The 23,463-nt window shown below is 36.9% G+C and overlaps 1 protein-coding gene across 2 annotated transcripts; it reads right to left on the bottom strand.

The window, feature by feature from the left end:
- Positions 1–287: 287 nt before the first annotated feature.
- NCOA4 (nuclear receptor coactivator 4) lies at positions 288–23,329 on the bottom strand. Of its 2 annotated transcripts, none has more exons than XM_044665767.1 (11): positions 23,236–23,329; positions 16,414–16,469; positions 9,292–9,444; positions 7,817–7,957; positions 7,400–7,488; positions 6,940–7,048; positions 5,902–5,991; positions 4,658–4,801; positions 3,377–4,375; positions 2,748–2,888; positions 288–1,901 (listed from the first exon to the last, which is right to left on the bottom strand). In XM_044665767.1, exons 3-11 carry the CDS (start codon positions 9,430–9,432, stop codon positions 1,896–1,898), a joined length of 1,860 nt encoding a protein of 619 aa, XP_044521702.1. In that variant the 5' UTR covers positions 9,433–9,444; positions 16,414–16,469; positions 23,236–23,329; the 3' UTR covers positions 288–1,895. The 2 variants fall into 2 exon arrangements, with proteins under 2 accessions (XP_044521702.1, XP_044521703.1); XM_044665768.1 differs by lacking the exon at positions 23,236–23,329 and adding an exon at positions 17,048–17,127.
- Positions 23,330–23,463: the final 134 nt, after the last annotated feature.

Raw genomic sequence — 23,463 nt, 5'->3', positions numbered from 1 at the left:
GTTTTTCATAGTTAATGTTTTCTGCCCTCAGTGCTTTTTGTTTGAATATTGTGAGACCTTTTGTCAGAATAAAGAACTTAATTTAGGAGACAGATAACGAATTCATCTTACTCCTAGGAAGCTTCCTTTCTTCACTGTTCTTAACAGGCTTTGCTTCTGTGCTTTCATATTTTCCCATGATATTCAAATTTAATGAGCATTTGAAATAAATGACTCAATTCCTGCACAACTGATAGCATTAGCTAAGCCCATAATTTAAAATAAAATTTTACAGATACACAAGACAATGATGGTGATGCTTTTAATGGATAGTCAGCAATTGTACAAAATGCATTACTGCAAACAATGTTTTACATACTCGATAGTATTATTGTGAAGAGAAGAATAAATGAGTAGCACAATTTTGAGCTCAAAAAAAGTCTACAAAGTTTCTAAGAGCCTAAGATATTAATAAGTTAATTTAAAGGATCTAGAATGGGCTGCATCAAACAGCTATCATTAAATTTGTTCTAAATAAGGTTAAGTAGAGACTGGGTAGAACTATATAACATTTGTAGAGCTACTGATACAAATTTAGGCAGAATATTATGTCTAGTGGAGGTCCAGAAAACTCAGGAGGCTTTTCTGCCTCCTAGAGGGCCCCCTAATCCAGGCCAATATAGTTTCCGAAACTTCATTTGGGCTAATGATTTCCAAAAATCCAAATTCAAAGAGGGAAGAATTTTAAAGTCTGACAAGGTTCCCTATTGAGAAAATGTAAAAAATAGCACAAATCTTTGTTATTAGGACAGTCTTTTAATTTGACTTAAGGACATTTTAGGAAATTTTACAATTTTTTTCATAAAATTAATGTCCCAAGGCACCAAGTATTCAAGACAATCTATTAAGATGTCTTATGGGCCTAAACCAAAATTATCCTTGTAAAGACATGCTTTGACAGCCAGCACTTAATTTGCTCATATAGTTTAAACAGGCAGGTCTCTAGTGCTGCAGTACAAGACCTTCCTATTACACAGGATGCACCAACAATCCCTAGAGATAGTTCAAGTATAATGGAGCCATTAGTATTTCATGGCGGGCCAAGTACTGAGCATACTGTCTTTTCATTATATTGATAAACTAGCTTTTGACAGTTTAGCTATTACAATACTCTCATACTCCAAGAAAAATCATACAGTGCGATGCAACTAACTGCTGTCAGATTACATACATACTGTCCACAGTATATATTGTGCTCTGTCTTGACAACTGAATTGTTTTAATACAGGGCATTGGCTGAATTTTTCAAAACGGGGGGAAAACTGAAGCAGAGCCACCAATGCAGCTAAAAGCCATTTTTTTTTGTTTGTTTCTGGACTCATGAGCATAACCTTTAAAAAGCTACATACTTCAATGCACTGGTAATGTTAGTTTATACATGGGATGTAATAATAAAACTACATACCAGAAAGAGTCATTGATGATCACAAAGACAAGATCCCAAGCCAAAAATTAGACAAAATCTGCAGAAAGGGCAATACTTTTTGGTTAAGAAAGCTGCACCAGTCTTGAAACACTTGAATGTTAAGAAAAAAGTTACTTCATTTGGAAATTTCATTATATTCTTTCAAGACAACCCAAATGGCAGATACAGAGGTCTTTGTAAAGGGTAGACACCCTGATGCAGCACTTACTGGTTAATAAGTGTGTACTTTAAATGAACTCTTCATAAGTGGGCTTTTTCTTCTTAGATTAATAACTCAGTAACATGTTATTGTTTAGTCTCACTAGTTCAAAATTTGGCAGAAAAGAAACACAACACAGTACTAGTAAGACCCAGAAACACAATGATTCAGCTGGTTCATGGATGTGCGATGATCAGCAGGAAGATTCCTTGGTTTCTAGTGTTTGTTTCCTCATATCTAGGGGGAAAATAGTGTACATTAGTTCCATTGTTAATGTATTACATAAACTTTTTCTCAGACTACTTGAATAACACAGCTTCCCTACACATCCTTGTAGGATACTACAGCCTCCTCCTGTGTATGATTAGTCCCATTTTATAGTATACTGAAGCCTAGGAAAGGTAACTGACTTGCCCAAGGTAACACAGCAAAAAGTCTACAAACAACCCAAGATGATGATGGTATCTCTTCATGGCTCATATCAACAAAATTCACAAACTTAAGTCATTTTGCCACCAACACCAAAAACAAAAATCATATAATCTCCATGATGCTTTGGATGACCACAGAGAATCTCTTCCTAAATCCATGAGGCCTATGAAATTAATCATTTTCACATTGCCAAACTATATAATGGAACTATATAATGGAAACTATATAATGGGGGATTGTGAAACCCCACTGGGTAGAAATTTAGACTGTTCCTGTGGTTAAGCAAATTTAGGTCTTAAAAGGATTAAAACTTGTCTGAAGATAGATTAAAATGAGACTCATGTTTTCAAGAAATATAAAGTGTCAGCAAATTGAATTATATCCAAGTTAACAAATTTGAGTATGAAAAAACTTTAAGTGGGTGAAAATCACTTTAATTTTCTAAAATTTCCCTACTAGGAATTAAACCATCCTAAAAGATCACCTTGACAAAGAGTTTGTATCTGACAAAAAGAAAACATAAAATCATCAGAATTTTCTCTTTGGTTCCTTGTAAATAAACATTTATGGCAAGTTGTTTATAATCAACTTGCAGTTAATGACTCACTTGTGAGTTAAGTGAGTTAAACACTCACACTTGAAGAGACCTACCTGGACAGGAGTTCGATACAACCACTTGTCTTTGTCAACTTTAAGCTGCATACAGGCAAAAAGATCACAAACTGTGGGGAGGCCATAACGGTCTTGGGGAAAGGTATGTTCTTCATGTAGAGGTGAACTAAGGAATGCTTCCTGTTTGAAGTAAGAGAAGCTAATATTAAGCAACTAAGAAATGGAAGGCTGAAAGAAACTCTCAAGTACCTGTTCTACTGAGGATTGTCAAACAGATTAATGGTTGTCCACCCATCATTAGAATCAACCATTTTATCAGAAATAACCACCAAAATTAATTGCCTTTATTTCTCCCACCCACTCTTTCACTCGCAATACTGTATTCCACACTTGTTAGCTAGGTGTGTAACTGATGACATACTCTTAGTCCTTAGTTTTATCTGTAAAATGGGAATTGTGCCATTTGCACAACTCATCTTACGGGTTCCTGGACTTATTAGCTTTCCAGACCTCAAAGTGATGTGTAAATGTGAGGTTTCACTCAATGCCACTTAATGTATCTGGAAAACTCACTTATAAAACTGGTTTAAAAAAAAAAACAAAAGTCTAAATGCATTCTAAAGGCAGTCTTGGACTATCCTATCAATGTTAATCAAGCCCGCGCTCACCTGGGCCTTCTTTCGCAGTAACCACTTATCTTCCCCAGGGGGCTGGCTGGTGCTTCCTGTGTTCTTCGAAGGCAATACCCAATCAGATGCATTAATTGGATGATGCCAAATGGTCATGTGGTTGGGACGCATTTGTTTGGCTGGTGACAACCCCTCCGGACTGGCTTTTTCATCTCGACTGGGTGTTTCTTGTGCTCTTACATCTTTGGGGTTTGTTTTGGCCAGCCAATCCGACAAGGGGATGTCCAGCAACATCTTGAGGGGTTCAGGAATTTTACATGGAGTTGGTTTTGGCATCTTAGCCTGTTCTTCTATCTCTTCCCTAGAGGGACAGAGCCACATATTCAAAGAAGGTTTCAGCTTCTCTGGCACAGGTTTCAGAACGGGTACCTGGTCCACTGGGACACCATTTTTATCCTTCCCTTCCTTCTTCAGAAGCCACTTACACAAGGCCTCCTTCTCACACTGGTCTTCACACACACACTCTGAAAAGCTGGTACAGGGCTCATTAGCTTTGCACACCTCCTCAACTTTAAAAGGAACCTGATGATGCTGGACAAGCCAATTCTCACTGGATGTGGGGGAAGGGAGTGATGGCCTCTTCCCTTCCAGGTGCTCATTCAGACACTTCAGGTTTCCCAAATTCTCAATCTCTACACCTTTGGGCTGGTTGCCCTGACAATTAGTACAGGAACCAGGCTTGAGAAGCCAATCATTTGCATTATAATCTTCCTTGAAAAGTCGAAAAAGCTTTGATTTTTCATCTGATTCAAAGTTGCCATTCTCAGGTTCAGGAGAGGTAACCAGCCAATCAGAAAGATCCATTTCTTCTTGTTCAAGGAACTCTAGGTCATCCCCTTTCTCTATTTCTGTGAAGGAGCTGTTATGCTTTTGGGGACTTCTTTTCTCAGAAATATCTTGCTTGTGGAGCCAGTTTTCCAAGCCCTTGAGGTTGCCCCAGATGTTACTGACATTAAAGTTGCAGGATTGGGAGGGACCCTACCCAAAAAGCACAATGTTAGCATTCAAAAGGCATAATATGGTGAGCATTTCCTTGCTACAATTCATTTTCCATATATTTTTTAAAAGATATTGCTTAACTATTTCTATTATCCATTATCTCTAAATTAGTTGATGACCACTATTAAAAATACAGTATTTGTTCCAATCACACTTCAAGCGTATGCTAACCTCATCACCCTCTACATAAGCAGTTCACTAAATTATTCATTCTATTGAGCACAATTACTTATAAGATAAAGTAATTACACGTATGCGTACCTGGTTGCTTGTCAAAGTTTGCTTTTTATTAAGCCAGTCCTGGAGGTTGGTGCTGGGTACATAAGGAAACTGATGAGTTGAAGCAGGTTTGCTTCCAAGGAGCCAATCACGCAGTGGGATAAATGAAGGACGGAATGATGGTTTCTGCCAATCAAATGTGATACCACTGCTTAACCATAATTATCAAGCTACTCCAACTTCATGCAATAGCTACAGCTTGGCACAATGGAAGATGGGTTAGAAGCCACCTAGGTTCTAGGTTCTTCCACTAACAAATGAAAGGACCTTGGGGAATACTTAAACCTCCCTGGGTCTCAGTTTTCTCGACTATAAAATGAGAAGTTTGTACCAAAGAGTCTTCTAGCTCTGTGATCTTATATTAAATACAGCAGGAAAGTAGATTGGTTGGAAAGCGGGTTCACTAAATTGTGGAAAGCTTTAAATACCAAGTATTTTATGCTAGAAACAAGAAATAAACTAAAAATGGCCAGACCTGCCCCATGTTTAAAACAGACTGAAGACTAATTAGAGTTATTATAATATCCAGACATGAGGTTATGAAGACTAAGGAAAGTGGCTGAGTGGATGTAGAGGAAAGACAAAAAATTGTGATGGGAGAGAGAAACGTTAAGGGAGACTGTAAGGGTAAGAACCTAAATCACTGGGAAGGGGAAAAAGAGAAGAAGCATTTGCACAGCACTTAATAGATGCCATACACTAGGCTAATTGCTTTACAAATATCATCTCATTTGATTCTTCATAATAACCCTGTGAGGCAGGTGCTGTTATCCTCATTTTACAGTGGAGGAAACTGAGGCAAACAGAGATTAAGTGATCTGTCCAGGGCCATAGAGCTAGTAAGAGCAAGAGGCTAAATTTGAAGCCATTCATGACTGATCCTAGCAGCACTACTCTCTCCATTGTGTTACCCAGGAAAAGCAGATATGTGTATGTATTGGGGGGTGGAAGGTGAGGGGAAGGATTTAAGTTTGAGGTGATGATTTTCCAAATTAGGTGATGGGGCAATATTCAGCCCCATCAACCAAAATAGCAAACAGTACAACAATTGCTATATTAATTAAGCATGTGCCAGATCTTCTTTGCTGGGGCCTGCTGAAAAAGTTTAGCAGCTCTAAAAACATCCTAACAAAACTGGCATATCTGAAATCTCACAAGCAAATTGGACTCAAATTAAATTTCAGTTTAAGCAGGCAACTCAGATACAAAAACAGGTACATACTCACCGGCTCCTGCTTGGAAACAGAAGTCCTTCTCTCCACAGGTGACCCAGGACTGGGAGAAGCAGCACAGGCCATCAAGTGCTCAGGGATTTGCTTAAAGGAGAACAGTCATCCTTTTTATCATGCTAAAAAACTTCAAATTCTGAAACCCTCTCAAATCATATGGTGTTCTCCTCCCCCATCCTTTTCATTTCACTTAATAGTTTTTTTTACTATTTGGAATATTTTTGTTTTTTATCATGATTTTTGTGTTCTCTTTGGTTCTTATTTAAAAACTTCTAATAGGTTTAAGTTAAAACTTCCACCAATGCCTATCAATTAAAAGAAAAAAGAAAAACCCCAATCCTAAAAGCAGAGAAGCAAACCCAAGAACATTAAAACTATTTCACTTAAAATGAACCTACAACATAGGTTCCATCCTGTAGTCGTGCTACAAACAGTCTTGGAACCTTGGGCAAGTGGCCACCCCATTCTAGCCTATCTGCTCATCTCTAACATGAAGTCAAGAGTTCTCAAAAGTGCCTTCCCACTTGAATGATCTATACATTTCTAATAGGGCACAGGTGCTGTCTAAAAATGAATCAAGCTTTATAGAGCCTGCTTTGTCAAGACAAGCCCCACTGTCCACTGGCTGAAATAGAAGTTACTTTAATGAGATGACAGTGAGGTTTAAATCTAAATAAAATATTATTAATTCAGGCCATAAACAGATATTGTCATATGAAGAGCAAAAATGTAATAGTTAAGAAGATCCATGAATGGTTCTAGTAGCACTTTAAGAATCCACTTCAATACAGTAATGTCAATGACCTCTAAACTTTTCACTTATTTGGAATCTTAGTGCAAAACAACTGACAAGAATAAATCTAACAGAAAAGGAGGACTAACAACCAAAGCTGTAAACACTCTAATTACCAAATTCTCATAAAAACCATCAAACAATAGGTTGAACAAAACACATGCCATTAGGCATAGCAACTGGGAAAGAACCCAGAAACTACCCATGTGCTATTATCTATCACAAACATTAGAGGTACTCACAATGGTTTTGAGAGAGCCAAATGTAGTGATGGTCTGACGCAGAGAACTTGTATCAGCCTCAAATAGCAGGACAGTTGAATCATCAGGTTTGAGGGTCAAGCTACCCAGCCTGGAAGCAAACATCTTTTTTTAAATGCTAAAAACTAGAGAAACTTTCCCATGACTTCCAGACCATTTCTACTTCACCCAAAAAAAAAATTTTTTTAAGCTAACTTTTAACATATATGTGTGTGTGTATGCATATGCATATATATACATATATGTATATGTATATATAAAGAACAAAAGATAAGACATAAATTTAATGTACCAGAATGCAATGTGCTGAGCAGAAAAATCTCAATTTCATAAAGTTAAAAAGTTAAGACAATAATACAACAGCTAAAACTTCTATTTTCTAACATGTAATTCAACAACAACAACAACGAGGATTAATTCAGAGGTTGCAAAAGTTATTTACCTCTCCAGGCATACAGAAACTTGATTAGCTAGATCTTTGCTTCGGGTACATTCCAACTGGTGAATAAGACAATTGAATTGTCCCAGTAACTATAAGAAAAGTATCACAACATGACCTTAATCGAAATGAAAATACCATTATCTATCCAAAGTAAAAAGTCACATTAGATTTCAACTAGTACATATACATCCAAATTTAAATATTTTACTATAAGGAAAATTACAAGACAATATATAGTGAGGAGAAAGGAGAGCTGGTTTCTAGTCTCAGCTGTGGGGTTTTGGGCCCACTGATTCAGTTCTATCAGCTTTGGTTCTCAAATGAAAAAAATGGGAAAATTGGACTATGACCCCCAAGTCCCTTTCAGTTTGTGATTATAAAAATAAGTTAGCAATTATAAGAATGAGCCAACCTTACCCAGTAGAGTTGTTGTGCTTGCTGCTGAAGTGTTTCTTCTTTGAGTTGATAGATGAGATCTACCTGTTCATACAGCCATACCTCACGGCTGCGCAGACATTCTAGGTGACGGCTTATGCAGCTATGAATCTGAGCTTTGACCTAAAAGATATACAGTAGTTCCTCATTAGACCTCATAGAGCAAAAATTTTAGTTCAAATTGGAGTACATCTAAATACCAGAACAAAGCCTTTGTAATTTAATTTTCCAGGGACATAACTAGCCTCTAAAACTTTACAACTATTGCTCCTAGAGGGTTTAAATTTATATTTAGTTCTGCAATATTTTTTTAAAAGCACCTCTGAATATCAATAGAAAACAAAAAGTAGGGGGGCAACTGGGTGGCTCAGTGGATTGGATTCAGAGCCAAGCCTAGAGACAGGAGGTCCTGGGTTCAAATCTGACCTCAGGTACTTCCTAGCTGTGTGACCCTTAGTCAAGTCATTTAGTCCTTACCACTCTTCTCTACCTTGGAACCAATACACAGCATTGATTCTAAGACAGAAGGTAAAGGTTTAAACACACACACACACACACACACACACACACACACACACACACACACCCAATTGGAGGACTCAACAACAGTAACCCAATTATAAATAATTTTTGTATCTAAGTAATTTAGACATTATAATTACAATTATCTATGGAATGAGTCAGGGTCTAGCAGTTATCTCACCACCAATACTCACAGAAAAAGGAGTTATTCATAGTAATACCTGTTTATAATCAAACATGCTACTACATGTTAACATCTGAAGATGATTAAGTCTGACAGTCTGAACAAGACTAATGTCAAAATACCTTAAGAAACAACACAATGAAGAGTGATTCAGAGGTCTGAAATTTAAATTCCAAAACAGACAAAAACCAAACACTTATATTATCTGCTAAGTCTACATGGATAAGGTATCATTTTTCAAATACATTTTGCTGTATAATGAGTTAACACTTCAAAAATCCTTAGGGCTCTGCCACTAACTACATTAGATCTATAAAACAGATGTATTTCAACAACCTATATTTCCCCAAAAAGCAATGTAGGGCATTATAAAAACATGCCACAAAAATTATGCAAGTAGGATAGCATATGCTATGTTATCCTTTATATATGAAAACAATACTCTCCTTCCCTTCCTTAGAAGTCCAATGTTCAGGAGCATACATTGTCCCACAGTACAAAATTACTGTAGATCTACTCATTAAAATGAATTACATTTCAGTAGTGGAGGCAGATTCTAGCCCCCCCACCTACCCAACTAAACCTATCAGAGAACTAAACAGAATTAAAATTACAGAGTAAAGGTGAAACAGGATGAAACAAATTATTCTTACAGGGAACCCCCTTTGATCTTGGCTTCTTAGTGACTAGCATGATGCTCAAACAACCCTAATCATATCCCAGAAGAAGGATACATTCACAAATTTCATACTTCTCTCAAGTTGTCTTTAATGTGCTGTTCAGCCCTAAGAACACCACCAATGGCATGCTCCAATTCCTTCCGAGCTTCACAGCACCTGGTCAGGGGCTCTTTATTGCTGGAACTGCCACTTTGGTCCTGTGATATATTCATGATAGACTATTCCTTTAAAAAAAAAAAAAGCACAATAATAATATTAAGATGAACATTAATGATTCTTCCTAAAACAGGCTATTTTAGACACTTCAATTATCAAAAATTTACTGATTTTTTCATGATATCCCATTTAGCTCTCAAATTCTATACACAGGTGTTAAACCTCATGTAAATGGGCATTTGGGGAAAGCACAAGTTTCCTGAATCTACAGAGCTATTTCTCTAAAATTCAAATAATTTCACACATTAATTTTAGGACAAATATATTTGTGAATTTATGTGGGATCATATATGTGTTTCCATTTTGTAAATTCAAACATTTATTAAGTACCTACTAATAATTTATAGGGCATTGGGGATACAATAATGAAAACTGAAAATCCATGACCTCAAGGATTTTAAAATCTACTAAGAAGGATTCCACATGTATTAAAAGCACCATAATATAAGGGAGAGTATATTAAAGGTAGAGGGACAGGACAGAAATGCAAGTGCTCTAGAAAAATTTGAGGCCAGAAAGGACACTTTTAGTTGGGAGGAAAGATTTCACAAAAGAGGTAGGTAGTATGTGAGATGGGCTCTGAAGGACAAAAAAGATTTCAACAGATAAAAATAAGAAGGTCATATTAGGCCTGAGGAACGGAACTAGGAAATCAGCTAAACAGTTGAGTTTATATGAACAGGAAGGGGAGAAATATGAAATAATTAAATCTGGAAAAGGTAGATTACATTGTCAAAAATGACGAAAGATGGTGTTGCAGTAACTATAAGAAGACAGACATTTTAGTGATGGTGGAACTGGTAAATTGTTCTAAATATTTTAGGGGAAAAAATGGAATTATGTGATACAAAACACTCAACCACTGATACACATCAATTTAGAGATTCCACTACTGGATATATACCCAAAGGAGGTAAGAAGCCGATACAAAGTCCCATAAATGACAAAACATTCATTATGGCACTCATTGTGATAGCAAAAAAATTAGGAACAAAGTCAATGTTCATGAATTGGGGAATAGCTAAATAAAATGTGGCACAAGAATACAATAAACCATTAGTGCAAAGTAATAAGAAATAACTATTTGAGACTCAGAGAAACAAGGAAAGATTTCTGTGAAGCAATACTAGGTAAAGAAAGCACAATTAAGAGAACATACACAATGACTACAAATAATGTAAATGAAAACACTAAAAAGAAGTAAATGTCTAGTGAATTATAATAAAAACTCTTGATTCTGGATAAGAGGATGAAATAGACACTCTTTTCAGTGGTATACTATAATAAGTATGATTTCTGAACCAGATGTTTTTGCTTAACTATTTTTCTTTGTTACAGGAAAGAGTTCATAAGAAAAATAATGGGAAATCGCTCTTTTTAAAATATAAAAAGGCATTAATAAAAAAGCTGAAATTTTAAAAATAATTTCAAGAGTTGTTTTAGTGAAATGTAGACTTAAGACATATTATGGGAGACTTTTTTTTTAAAGTCAGGCTAAGGAGTTTGTATTTTATCCTAGACACAACAGCAAAAACATGACTGAACTAAAATAGAACACTGTGAATGGAGAAGCAAGCAAAGAAATACTGTGAAGAAGGTTCATATACAATCTTTTTGTTGTTTCTTATATTGTAATTTTTATCAACAAAATTTGGCAACTCTAGGCTAAAGAAGACTGAGAATAAAATATCTTACGGTCCCTTCCAGTTCTAAAATTCTACCTACTAAAAATTCTGATTCCAAAAAAGCTGTTAGGATGCCTCAAAGGGTTAGCCCAACTGTCATCTTACAAATAAGCTATTAAAATGATTATGTAATCTAGGAAGTCAACTTGTTGCTAATATAATACAAGATCAGAAGTTAGTTCTCTGTATGTGAAGTTAGAAGGAATTATGTAAAAGTAGGGAACAGTACAGAATGAACACCATAAAAGCAAGTACATTGAAACTGAAATACCACAACTAAAATATACCAATACAAATTAAGTAACATGCCAGAGAAAGTCCAAATTAAATTCAGGTTGCTGACTTGTATTAAATTTCTCTAATACAAACCTCAAGTTTAGACAGGACTAAGATTTCCAACCAGTTCTGGAAATGGCAAAAACATTATTCATTGCCTAATCTTCACTTACAGTTTTCTCCCCCTTCGTTATTTAAATATTTTATTACAGAAGTGGTCAGTATTAACTTTTTTCCTTCATTATATATTGGAACCATATAATCTGGAAATCAAAATGTGGGAACAATAAAATCACAGGATGAAAAAATAAGAACCAATGCAGGTAAAATACTCTTATCTGTGAAGACAAAAATTGGGGGCACTTGATCTGATTTTCAAAGGTTCTCTAGAAAGGAGAACTTCAAACAGGTCATATCTCATTTATTCTCTGGGAGTAATTAGATTCAATTCAGAGGATTATTCTAAAGTTTGAAAGCAATGTGGATACAATCCTGAAAAAAAAATTATCCTTCATTAAGTGATTTTTGAAGTATTATTTAAAACCTTTTTCCTAAAAAAACAAACAAACAAACAAACAAAAAACGGGTTTCTAAACCAAAATATCCTTCTTAGGCCACCACTCCCTCCTATTGTCTCCCAGGTTAGAATGTAAGCTCTTTGAATGTAAGAAGCAGCCTTTGCTCTTGTTATTTGAATTTCCAATGCTTTGCATGCAGTAAACACTTAATGCTTTTTCAGTCATACAAGCAAAGGCCCAAACTTTTTTTTAAAAATGCCAAATACCAAATACTGGAGTGTATACTGGGAATACTTTCAACAGATGCAAAATAAATCTGAGTACTATCCACCCAGAGAAAAGTAGCCCAGCACCAGATTTGTCATGATCAATCACTTTTATCCTAGAGAAAAAAAAGGTTCTATTAAGATTGTAATTCTGTAAAAGGCACAAACTGAAATCTGGTTTCCCCCATAGAAACCATGAAAAATAGGAGGTTGCCTTCTAAGCCCAGCACCTAGAAAAGAGAAAACAGCAAGTCTATATTCTCCAAGGCTTTCCTTCAAATAGAATGGAACTAGTTATTCTCATTTTCTCCCAGATTCAACTGCCTGGATAGAAATATTGTCTGGCATTTAAATAAGATCAGTGTTTTAGGCCATTCCAAAGTCAAAGCTTAATTTGCATTTGCCCAACAGGAGTCATCCTTCCTTTTTCAAGGAAAAAAAAAATCAAAAGGAAAGTTGATATCCTAACATAAGATTGTAAAATAATAGTTGGAAGGGAGCTTCCAGAACATCTAATCTAACTCATTTTATAGATTTCAAAACTGAGGCCCAGTTAAATGACTTATCCAAGGTCACAAAATTAGTATTAAAGGTGGAATTTTAATCTACTCTTTCTAACTCCAAATCCAGTGCTCTTTCCATTGTCCCACATGCCTAATAACATAAAGCTATTTATTTAGGATCCAGATATATAGATCTGAGTCAAAAAATGGTAATGATTTTTTTGGGGGAAATTCAAGACTAAAACCTCACTAAAAATAAGACATCCTCATAAAGAGAGAATTCTTTTATGCTAAAGAGTTTGATTTATCTCTACCTTTACAATTATTACACAAAACCCTCATGAACAAGACTTCAGGACAAAGAACTACTTTCTCTTTCCACTACAGATTTACTAATCTGCACCTCCACCACTATTTCATCTCTTTTAAACCCTTACCTTCTTTCTATCTTACTATCAATTCTATGACAGAAGACAGGCAAGGGCTAGGCAATTACAGGATTAAGTGACTAGGAAATGTCGGAGACCACATTTGAACCCAGGTCCTCTCAACTCCAAGCCTGGCATTCTATATTCACTGTACTACTTAGCTGCCTCTCTACCACTATTTTAAAACAAATTTAAGTAGGTTTCAGAACCTCCCAGATTGTTATATTTCTAATTACATCTTTGTAGATTAAAGAGCACAAAGTACTCATTTACTATGTATCTACCTTATGCAAGATCCCAAACTAGGAATCAATAAATGACATGTTGAAAAGAACAAAGTTGTAGTAATTAAGATAAAAATACTCCAGAGAAATTTGAGGAAAGAAAGATCACATTTGACTATAACATTAGGAAGAAAGGCTTCCTATAGGATGTGGTTTCATCAAGGCATTAGAAGATTTCAAAAGGCAGATGAGAAAAGAATAGATCCTGTGAAAACATTGGGGAATGCAAGATATGAGAAAAAGCTGAATGTAACAGAATGAATTTAAAGGATAAAAGTGTGAATAAAGATCGAAAGATAATTTGGGAGCAGAATTGCCTTAAATGCCAGGCTGAGTATATCTTTTATACTCCTAAACAATAAGGAATAAGGGAAAGTTTATAGGCAAGATCAATCCAGAGAGCATAAGGAAGCATGCTTTGTTTTGGGGTTTTTTTTAAACCCTTACCTTCTGTCTTAGAATCAATACTATGTATTGATTGGTTCCAAGGCAGAAGAGTGGTAGGCTAGAAGACTGGGGTTAAGTGACTTGGCCAGGTCACCCAGCTAGGAAATGTCTGAAACCACATTTGAACCCAGGATCCCATGCCCTTCTAGAACTGGCTCTCTATCCATTGAGCCACCTTGATGCCCCTGGTCATATGTGAATGAGGCACAGGAGAGGCAAGGAAACTTGTTAAGGTCATCACAATGGTACATTCTAACTAATCTAATGGTTTAAGTGTTAAGAGGAATGATATTAAAGGTATTATGGAGGCAAGATCAAAAGGATTTGGTAACTAAATAGAAGGAAGCAAAATAAGAAACTTGATGCTGCTCACTTTGACTTTTTTTCAAAGAACTCCAAAATCTTTACAGCTAACTTGAAGAACACTTTTCATAACTTCACTTATAGTTAGAAGGTAGTGAAAGGAAACACAATTGCACCACAAATCCAATAGTTTAAAACTCTCATCCTTCCTCTGGATATAAAGATTCCAATAATTACCTAAAATGATGACTTCATGCCTTATACTTCCCCACCTAGAAGCAGAAAATGTCTGAAAAATACTTGGATAAATTCATTGAAACCTGTCTGTTAACTCTACTTTAGGAAGGAAAAATAACAAGATTTACTCTCAATGAATGACAAAGAAAAACTTTTTCTCCCACAAAGATTCTACTTAGAATTCAGTGGTAGGATTTATTTTTTTAAACCCTCTGAGAGGAAGCGAAACTCAGCTGAAATAGTGCAAAGATCATAAGAGCTTGTTTGTTTTTGTGATTTGTGGGGAAAAGGAAACCTGAGTTCGAGTTCCAACTCTATGATTAACTAGCTGACCTTTGACAAGTCATTTAGAGGCTGCTACTTCAGTTTTCTCACAGGTAAAATGATAATACCTGTACATATCACAGTGTCATAAAATACTGTTCAAAGTAGCATTATACCAAATAAAAAGTCTTTTAAGAATAGCGATTGTTGTATTCTTTGCCTAGCTCAGGGTCTGGCACATAGTAGGCACTCAATAAATTGGCATCAAACCAGAGAATGGGGTGGTGGACGTAGGAAAATTAAGTATAGAAGACTCTGAATTATTTGAATGAGACCTAAATATAATTAACATGCTATATAAATGTTACTGATAATTGTTACTATTCACACTGTATGCAGGTTTTTTTCCTGAAAAAGTGCTGATTCAGTGCCATGAGATACAGATTTGAGGAAGAAAAGAGAAAGGAGATTTGCAAATAGCAGTTTGCTGCTCTATTGCTGATTCCATGTTTTTACTCACTGGTAGAATTACTGGCAGGAAGAGATGGAATAAAAAGCAGAAGACTAATCAAAAATATTTTCCACACTCAATCCGAGATTCATTGGGGTAAGCAGTCCAGGCTAAAATAAAAATGACTCCAAAAAGGATTAAGCCTATTGTTCACTCATTCCTTGATAAGAATTTATTTCACTTCTAAAAATTTTCAGTCTGACCCTCACTGTAATTCAGTTTTTTGTTTTGTTTTGTTTTATCCTGGGGACAGATCAGTGAATCAGTGATCCTTCCTTGATACTCACCACTTCAGAATTTTGGCAGTTGTGTTAAGGATCTTTCCCAAAAGAAAAAGAATTCAAACCATTTTTTAAATCATTCATTTATTGACCCAGAACCACAATTTTTCAGGCCTTTCATTCCTCCTATGCAATCTATTCAAAAATTCTTCAGAAAATAACCCTGCTAATACTGATAGGGTTTTTTGCCTCATCTCTACCTCTAATTAGCCAAAAAACATTGTGCAAGTTATTTACCTGGGGGGCAGGGAGAGACATTTCCTCACATGTGAAAGAAGAGAATTGGACTAAAGCAAGAGTTCTTAACCATGGGTCCATGAATCTCTACTCTGAAAGAACCCTGAATTTGTGCTATCTTTTGTTTTAACTAATTTGATAACTGTTAGTCAATATAATTTTTATAAGCCTATGTATTGTATTTTATGCATTTAAAAATATTATTCTAAGGGTTCATCAGCTTCAAGAGACTGCCAAGAATACATGATGGAAAATAGGTTAAGAACCCTTCAGAATCTCTCACTCTTTAAAGACCCTCAGATCTCAAATTATCTGGTTTTCAAAAAACAAACCCCAAGTTTTTCTTCTTTTCTTAGCATCTTAAGATACTTTTGCAAACATTTGAAAACTTTCCATAGGATAAAACCTTAATGCCAAATGGCTGATGTAAATATGATAATCCTGCTTTACTAAATGACATTTGGTTAGTAGTGTAAATACTTCAGCTGAACAAATACAAATGGAACATCTCTTGGGACTAGCATGTTGAATTTAATTAGTACATACTTTTTTTAAAATGCTGTATATGAGAGTTCTGGTTTCTAATAGGATACTTTTTTCTGTTCTTAACATGGGCAAATGTTCACATTTCTTGGTATTTATCAAATTCAAAATAACATTAAAAATAAACATAAATATTTCAGTTACAAAACCGGAAAAATAACAATCATTATATCTCTTAAAGTGCTTAAGTTTACCTTGAAAAGGTGCTTTCTCACTTGAGGTTTTTTCTTCCTTCCAATTGTTTGATCTTCTGAAAAGAAAAAAGTGCAACAATTCATAAAATCACTACTACTTTAAAATATTGTTTCCTTAGATCACTACATGCAATTAATATGGGTTATATGTAGAGCATAAATAAGTATGCATATATTAGTACTAGACCTATATGTGCAAATCAAGCACTTCAAATTCTCAAACCAAATGCCTGGAATGCGACAGCAAAGTTTTGCTGCCCTGTGCCACGTAATACTTTCCTATTTCAAGTAATAAACTGATTCATTCAACTTTCTAGGTTTTCAAGGCCACTTTCTAATAGTACTACAGACTTAGGAAAAATTCACTTCTGCCCTGTATTCTGGTAGCGTGTCAATTAACTCACTGTCACTTCCAAAATAAAATGCTCAATAGATCTTTCTGATTTGACAGGCGCCTTGGCTGGCTATCTCTTGCCCGTACAGAAAACAAGCATACGCCATTTAAAGTCCTAGCTTCGGTATCATTTCGATCCACAGATCCTTTATAATACAAATTCATTCTACTCCTCTCCCGGACCCTCAGTCCCATCCCTGCCCGCTTTAGGGTCCCGGTGCAGAGCCCCTGCATACAGACCGTGGCTGACTGTCGTAAGGGGCAGGGCAGGGGCCGGGAACTTTCTCCAACCCAGAGGTAAGAAAGGGAACAAGTCCTGCAACAGCCAATTTATCAGTTGCTGCTCTAGGACGAAAATTTATGCCGGAGATAAGCCAGCATTCTGCCCCGCCCCTCCCAATCACCTGACTCGTGCGTCACCGGGCCGCCACTGCTGGGGCAGCAGCTCGCACGTCCGCACGCAGGGGACTGGGTGCCCGGCAGGGCGAGGCCTCTTCGCAAGCCCTGCTGGGTAAAGAGTCGAAGGCGGCGCGTGCGTGCGAGTTAGGGGAGGCGCCCCCCAACTTCACCCCGCCTCCACCTAGGCTTCCTTTCAGAGAGCCCTCCTCAAGTCTCCAACATTACATTCCAACCCCCAACTCGGAAAAACATCGGGGCCCCTCCCCTTAATGGAGGGCTGAGGGAGTTTCACTCTCCTTCTGCCTTATCTGGATTATGGCTGTGAAGGCCTAGGAATCCCATTTCTAATATAAGTCCGTGCATTGAAGATGTGGAGGAAAAAGTACGCGTGTGTGTATAGACATCTACATGTACAGGTAGAGTGTGTGTATGAATTCTTGAGAGCAGGAAATGTTCTTTGCCCTTCTTTACAACCGCAGTGCTTAAGCAGTCTGGAACGAGGCAAGTGGCAGCCTACAGTAAATAGCTGAATGAGGAGGGCTAGTAGCTACAACTGCTATAATGCTCATAACGCACTGAGACTAAAACTCATGTAAAGTGAATTCTAGTGTCAACTCTGCCACTATCTCTGCTGCCAAAAATAATGTAAAAACCGTTTTCTAGGAATTGATTACAAAGAATACACCTGAAAGTATATTTCTAAATTAAGTGGTTCCAAACAAAACTAGAAAATGTTTAGTCCTGGCTCTTTCCAGGTAAAATTCTTTTACATTAGGATTATAGAAAAACTGTCTTTTTTTTTCCTGAAATGTGTTTCTTCCTCAGTAACAAAGATCTAGGCAATAACTTTAAATATGAAAACTGTATCCACTGTAAAAATTCTCCAAGCCATTCATATAGACATTAAACCTTTCTGAAATGGAGAGCAAAGAGTGAAAAGAACCTGAAGACCACTACCTTTTCTGAGTACTTACTAAGACAAAAACAATATATTGTATATTGAAGGGGATAAAATCTGTCACCACTTTTAAAATAATAAAAGGGATTAAATTAACTAAAACTGGGTAAAATGTTTATTTAGTCCAAAAAAGTATGCTAAAATTCATTTATACAAGTGACTAAACTGTTCATACCCTAGGACCCAAAGATCCCAAAATAAAGGTAGAAACAATCCTTGCCCTCAAAGAGATTACATTTTATAGGACAAATAGTATGTATACAAAATACGGGTAATGGGAGTTGAAGGAAAGACTGCCTACCAGCTGATTGGATCAACTTGAATGGTGCTCTAAAGGGACCTAAGTCTTGGGTACAGATGAGAAGGAATTCTAACCAACAGACTGTGCAAAGGCCCAGAGATGGAAAATGAAATGTTATATAAAAGGAATAAGATGAAGGTCAGTTTGGCAGGACCTAAGAATATCTGACAAGGTCTAACATGCAATAAACCTGGAAAGGTACAAAAGGCCTAAATGCCAAAGAAGAGACCCTGAGAAGTAACAGGAAGCTACAGGAGCTTGTTGAGCATACCAGTGCCATGTTCTGGCCTGTGCTTTGGGAAAATCATTTTGACAAGTATGCAGAGAATGGACTGGAGGGGGGAAAGCCCAATTAGGAGGTTATTGCTATTGCACTTGCCAGGATGTGAAGTGATGAAGGCCAGAACTAAAGGGTTGAGAATGAATTCTAGATCTAATTGAGAGAGAAGGAGAGTGAGACATCTATAGGGCAGTTTGGCTCCAAGGTTTCAAACTTTGATAAACTAGAAGGATAGAGATGCACTTCACAGAAACAGAAAAGTCGGAATAAAGGGTGAGGTTGGGAAGAAAATTAGGAGTTTTGGACATATTGAGTGGCATACCACAGCACAAAAATAATATACAGAATATGCAGAATATTTATTTTTTAGTGACAAAAAAGGATTTAGTTAAAAAAAAAGTGGAGAATAGCTTTTCTTTAAATTATAATGCCCTAACAAATCAAGTTTCTTCATTAATTCCCAGAATCTCTAACTGTACTGTGCTGTCTAGAAAAGTCATAAAATCATGTCAGAAGTTGAAGTCATTTTAAATATAATCTAGTATAACCTCCTCATTTGACAAATATAGATAGTGAGGCTCTGAGAAGATAACTTGCCCAGTGTTGTGCTAAGAGTAAATTACAAAGCTATGTCCAGAATCTACATCTGGTCCAAGGGACCAATAATCTTTCCAATATGCCATGCTATATCACAAAGCAAAAATCATCTCAATAAAAGCTACTGCATATGGTTAAGAGGGAAAATTATGCCTTCTTAATTCTATAATGCACAATTCAAACATTCTTACAAAATAATACATCTTATGAAGGTAATACAAAAAACTATCACGAATTCTTCACTAGAAGATTGATGGTTTGTCACCAATTGCTTCAAATGGCTAGGAAAAAAAAATCTTCAGCTACTGATTGCTTTTCAGAACCCCTCTGTTGTATTAATCTTCTTTTTCCCTACTTAATTGAATGAAGATAAAAAGTAATTCCATGAAATCAAATAAAGCCCATCTTTCTGCTTCAAAAATATGTATAGCTGTGGGTGGTGGTGTATTTATTTCTCTTACATTTACAAATCATATGTTTCTTGCTAAGTCTATTTCCCTGTTTCTACTATAAACAATGGAAAGGCAATATATGTCCTTCACTCCTACACACAGTAAATTATGATGATTCATACTTTTCCTACTTAAACAGTTGGTCAAGAAATAGAACCTAGAAGTTGTCAAGTCCCACCAAATCCAGGTAACATTTCTTTCTTGAAGTTTTAATTTCCAATTAAGTATAACAACTTTCACAAGAGCCTGCCTAAGACAATGTTTTTAAGCCCTGATAAAATTAACTTTTTTTAGTCTTTTAACAAGAACTATTGGTTTTAAACTTCTCCTTCAGAAATGGAGAAAAATTAGCAAGTATATTCCACCAAGAACATGGTCTTAGGAAAGTTGCAAAGTCACCAGAAGGTTATCTGACTGTTGTCCACATCCAGGAAAGTTCAATACAAGAGATTAGCAAAAATTTTGTGAACTGAAAGAAAAACATTCATCATATTTACAACCAACAAACTTGCATAGAAACTCCTGTCAATAAGTTATGTAAACATAAAAACAAAAACACAGATCTGTCTTCTACAACAACCACCTTAATATAGTTATTAATCAGAGTACATGGTACTGTTATTGGAACACTCATTTAAAAATCTCTTCCCCTCCTCCCAATTTTAAAATGGCAAAACTTCTATCGCTTCCCCCTTCCCCACAAAAATGAGCAACTACTAAATTTTTCCTTCAAAATACCGAGCTGGCTACTTATGATTTTAAAATTCAAAATATATCCAAGATGAAAACATTAAGTGACTTAACCTCTTACTATAACAAGACAATTATGCAAATAGTCCTATATTTCACCAACTATGTTCACCTGCTTTAATTGTCATCTAAGTCATTAAAGTAGTAAGTGAAATCAAGGATCTAAGGATTTCAAAACTCAAGGGGGAGTGCTAAAAATAAGCTATAAATATGAACTACCCAGTCTATTAGGCGCAACAAAAAAAATCTGCTTAATATTTGATAACTCAGAATAGGCCAAGTTTTAAGAGAATTTAGGGGGGCAGACAAATGAAACAGAAGGAACTCTTCAAAAATTAATCCCCTTGTTTACTGGCCCATAGTAAATCTGATTATGAAATTCAAAAACGAACCATGCTACCAAAATACAATATCCAGAAATAATAAGGATCTGAGCTTTAATATTCCATTGATGATAAAATTACTAGTTATAAATGTAATTACATTTAATTCAACATACATTTATTGAGTATATACTGGTTTCATAGTGTTATTATAGGAGCTTGGGAAGCTAAACAAATAAATAAAACATGCCTGTTCTTATAGGCCTAGCAATCAATGTGTGTTGCAGTGGAGATGAGGGAAGAGCAGTGTAAGGACAGAATAAAATATATAATTAAATACCTAGAAATCATAGATATATAGGAACTCAAAATTCTATGTTAGTTTGAGAGCATAGAGATCTCTTCTGATTTAAGGAGGGAGGCATAATTTAGGTGAGATTGGGGGATTCCAAGCATATATAACTATGTGAACAAAAAAGCTTTTAAAGAAAGTGTTTTAATTACTTTGAACAAGTCGGGGATGTCATGAGATTCAGCCAGTTTGACTGGTAATGCAAAGTATACAAAAAACTGAAAAGTGCTCTCAGATAAGGCTGGAAAGGTGGTACAGGTGGTGGAAGACTTTAAATGTCAGGTTAGATGTTGATTTTTTAAATTAAATTATGAAAGGTTTAGAGCACAGAACTCTGCACTAGAAATAGTATGATCAAAGAACCACAATACTTTTCTCAATCACTCAATTTTGAAATTGGTTTACCAGTTCTCCAACAACTTCAAAACAGGACCTAAATGCTAAATTAGGTTTCTATTTCTAAACTTGTGAAAGAAAAATTATTAGGCAATCTCCAAAAATTTTTCAAAGAAGGGTTTCCCCACTTTTTAAATGCATCCTAGAGATAAGAACTGGACCTGTAATTTTACTGGTATAGGGAACTCTCCAGTGAGGAAACTATCTACTGAAACTTCATCTTCAACTTAGTCTTCAACTAAGAGTCTTAGAGTTCTGTCTAGACTCTAGCATTGAGGTTGTGACTTCCCAAAGATCACATAACTAACTAGTATATGACAAAAAGGGGACTTGAACCAGGTCTTCCTGATTTAAGGTCAGCTCAGTAGCCACTATGCCACAGCAGCTTGTCAATTTGGAAAGATAAGAAGAAAGCTTTTTACACTGAAGGTGTGCTAATTTAAACAAGGAGTCAGTTACTAGCCTAGAGTACAGGAAAAGATTTGGGACAGGAAGACCAACTAGGAAGCTGTTCCAATAACCTAGGTGAGGGATAATGGAGGCCTGAATGTCAGTAAACAAAAGAGATGAGATGTTGAGATGTTATGAAGGCAGAAATGACAAACTGGGACAACTAACTGGTTATGTGGGGTGAAAAGTCAAGGAATAGGATGTGATTACAACTCTGGGAGAGTGAAGAATGGTAGTGCCTTTAACAGAAACAGAGAAGTTTGGAGGTGATGCGGTTGTGGGGAGAAATACGGGGTGTCCCAAAAGTCTTAAGAATAGTTTTAAGCTTTGATAAATTAAAGCTACACTATGATTTTTAGGTCATTCTGTATCATGAATGTTATTGTGGGCATGTAAAGTTTCGTGTCTAGGCTTGGGTACACTAATCTGTGTGTAGAGATGATAATTAATCCCGGGGGAGCTAACATGCATGAACATCATTCCCCTCCATGGAACAGCCTTCCCCCCCACATCTCTGCTCAAACGCTTTCCATCCTTCCACATCGAGCTCAGGGCCATCTCCTCCCTTCACAGGATTTGCCTCCCTCTTCCCCACACACTCCAGCTAGAGATCCTTCCTTCCCCATTTCACATCTCTCTGGTACACTTCTCGAATTCAATCATGCAAAACATTCACTCGTGCGCAAACGCATTAGGAAAGGGGCTGTGGTCATGCTCAATGTGTGTAACCCCAGCGCCCTAACACAGTGCCTTGGCCCTGTCTCGGGGACAAGGTCTTCGGTCTTAGTAAAGGGCTACTGTGGCAAAGGAGAAAGCAATTCTTCTTTCCTCTTCCTACCCCCCACTCACACTCCACGATCAAAATGATAACCCGGCCAGGATGCTCCTAGGATGATGGCTCGGGCCATGCCGCCTTCCAGAAAGCAGAAGGCCTGGCAGAGCCGGAGCCTGGCCGGCGGCGGACAAACGAAGACCAGTCTGCAGCTCGCATTGGGAAGGTCGAGATGGGGAGGAATGGACGGTCAAGTGTCAGCCCCGGCGAGGCCCCGGTCTCTCAGACGGCCTGTCTGCTAGCCCGAGCCCTTCCGAACATTCCTCGCTCCGCCGCACGCCCTGGTACCCGTGCAGAGTGTGCGTGTGTGTATATGTGTGCCCCCAGGCCGCTCTTACCTGCTCCTTCCCGGCGCCTACGGATTCTTCCCCCAACCTGCCCGAAAGCCTCTTGCTAGCCCCGCAGCCGAAAGAAGCGACGAGACTGACAGCAGGCTCGGAAGGCGAATCTCGCGAGAGTAGCGAGCTTCCCGCACCCATCTCCTTTCGGCCAGCTTCAATTATTCTCGCGAGATCTCGTCCCCAAGTTAGAGAAGGTCTTGCCTGCCCTCTGGAGGTAACAGGTTG

Source organism: Gracilinanus agilis, chromosome 2, assembly GCF_016433145.1.
Source record: "Gracilinanus agilis isolate LMUSP501 chromosome 2, AgileGrace, whole genome shotgun sequence".
NCBI lineage: Eukaryota > Metazoa > Chordata > Mammalia > Didelphimorphia > Didelphidae > Gracilinanus > Gracilinanus agilis.
This window is presented reverse-complemented; position numbering and strand designations above follow the sequence as displayed.

What these genes read in the sequence shown, in the direction of transcription:
- NCOA4 (XM_044665767.1), bottom strand. Translation starts at nt 9,432, where the DNA reads ATGAATATATCACAGGACCAAAGTGGCAGTTCCAGCAATAAAGAGCCC. An exon ending in AAGCACAACAACTCTACTGG is followed by an intron (nt 7,489 to 7,816) that starts GTAAGGTTGGCT and finishes CTTTTCTTATAG; the next exon opens with TTACTGGGACAATTCAATTG. An exon ending in TACTGCGAAAGAAGGCCCAG is followed by an intron (nt 2,889 to 3,376) that starts GTGAGCGCGGGC and finishes TACTTCAAACAG; the next exon opens with GAAGCATTCCTTAGTTCACC.